This window comes from Pinus tabuliformis, chromosome 5_2 (genome assembly GCF_031772625.1).
Source record: "Pinus tabuliformis cultivar Carrire ecotype Pingquan chromosome 5_2, CPIR1, whole genome shotgun sequence".
Lineage (NCBI taxonomy): Eukaryota > Viridiplantae > Streptophyta > Pinopsida > Pinales > Pinaceae > Pinus > Pinus tabuliformis.
Window position 1 is genome coordinate 733,993,318 of NC_142306.1, and position 1,739 is coordinate 733,995,056.

The window sequence follows — 1,739 nt, forward strand, 5'->3', positions numbered from 1 at the left end:
CGATATGGAAATCTGTTGTTGATTTAAATATCCCCGGAGATCTGGCTTCACAATGGAACGACGTTTCCCGATCCTTAAATTTCGCTGGCATATACCGTACAATGGAAAATGACCATATCAGTTGGAGAGGACTGGGCAGTTCTTCTGTGGTAAGTGCCAAGCATATATACCAACAGATTCTACACTCGGACTGGGACTCGAGAGAAAAGACTTTTCCACAGGCATTTTGGAAAACCCACTGCCCAACAAAAATTATTATTTTCTCTTGGCTGGTTTTTTATGACAAAAACCTTACCTGGGATAATCTACAGAAGCGTCAGTGGCACGGGCCTGCTATCTGTTCACTCTGTAGTATTAATTCAGAAAATAACTTGCACATATTTCTCCAATGTCCTCAATCCAAAAAGATCTGGCAGCTCTTGGCTTCACATTTTGGTTTCGATATGATCACCTCCCCTTCCATCTGCGATGTTTTTTATTCATGGAGCAACATGCGCTGCAGGTGGAGGTCGCTTCCGCTGATTACTATTTGGACCATTTGGAAATGGAGGAACCGTATCATTTTTGAAGACAAAAAGGACCCGATTTATTCTATCTATGAATCCATCCTTTCATTATTTGAAGCCATCGATCATCCTCAACAACCCACAGTCAAACAGCAAAGGATGCTGATTCATAATGATATCTATGAATATCCAATTGCATATTTTGATGGCGCAGCCCAGAGGAACATTTGTGCCTGTGGGATTCACATTATTCCGGAAGAAGGACAATCATATGATATCTATTGGAACGGAGGTCCCGGTTCAAATAGTAAAGCGGAGATTATGGCCCTCGCTGGTCTCATTGCTTTTTCTGATTTCCTTGGCATCAAAAACCTCCACATATATGGAGACTCCAAAGTCACCATAGAACATGTTCTATCCAAAAGCCGAATCAGAAATATACATCTTTCCGGCTGGTTAAACTGGATTACGGATTGGTGGCGCACCAGGACGGACTACAACATATCCCATATTCCCAGAAGGAAAAATCGAAGAGCAGACTTATTGTCCAAACAAGGACTCACATCTCCGCCGGGCATATGGAGACTGCAGATAAATGTGGACAATTGCGCCTGCCAGATTCAAGATTTCTCTATATCGGGTACACATCTCCAAATTTTGTGATGTCCACAGATAAGTTCTCTATACTCCTATTTATGAATCTCGCATATGCTGTACATTTTTGCTAATATTTTGGACCTACGTCTCCTACAGATAGGTCTGTTTTTTCTGGCCTGCTCTCTCTATGTTCAGTTTTTTGGTATAGTTTCATATGCCCGTCAGTATGCTGAACTGTTGACATATCAAAAAGTTTGTATACTTTTTATTTTGTATATTTTTTACAATACAATCAATATACCGCTTTTTTTCACGCTGAAAAAAAGGTGCATGGAAATTCAATAATATTCTCTTTAAATCGCCAAGTTAAAAAAACTATAGTTCCACCTCCCCATTCATAATAATGACAACAAGTGGGAATGGGAATTTTGAGTGGGCCCAAGTATTGAATTTTCTTTGTTTTACAAGGTCCCTCCACTGCCAGTTGAGTTGCTTCACAGCTACTGAGTAATAAGGAAGGGTTGTCAAATCAACTACTTTCCAGTTGTTGGAGACTGAATTTCTCTGAACATTACTGTGAAAACGAGGTGAACCAGAACTGCGAATTATTATAATTTTAATTAAAAAAGGTTAATA

General features: G+C 39.7%; 1 protein-coding gene across 1 annotated transcript; it reads left to right on the plus strand.

Annotated features, from left to right (window-relative positions):
• The first annotated feature begins 665 nt into the window (after positions 1-665).
• LOC149161318 (uncharacterized) lies at positions 666-1,169 on the plus strand. Its single transcript, XM_089434840.1, has one exon. The coding sequence runs from the start codon at positions 666-668 to the stop codon at positions 1,167-1,169; it is 504 nt and encodes a 167-aa protein (XP_089290966.1).
• Positions 1,170-1,739: the final 570 nt, after the last annotated feature.

What these genes read in the sequence shown, in the direction of transcription:
- LOC149161318 (XM_089434840.1), top strand. Translation starts at nt 666, where the DNA reads ATGCTGATTCATAATGATATCTATGAATATCCAATTGCATATTTTGAT.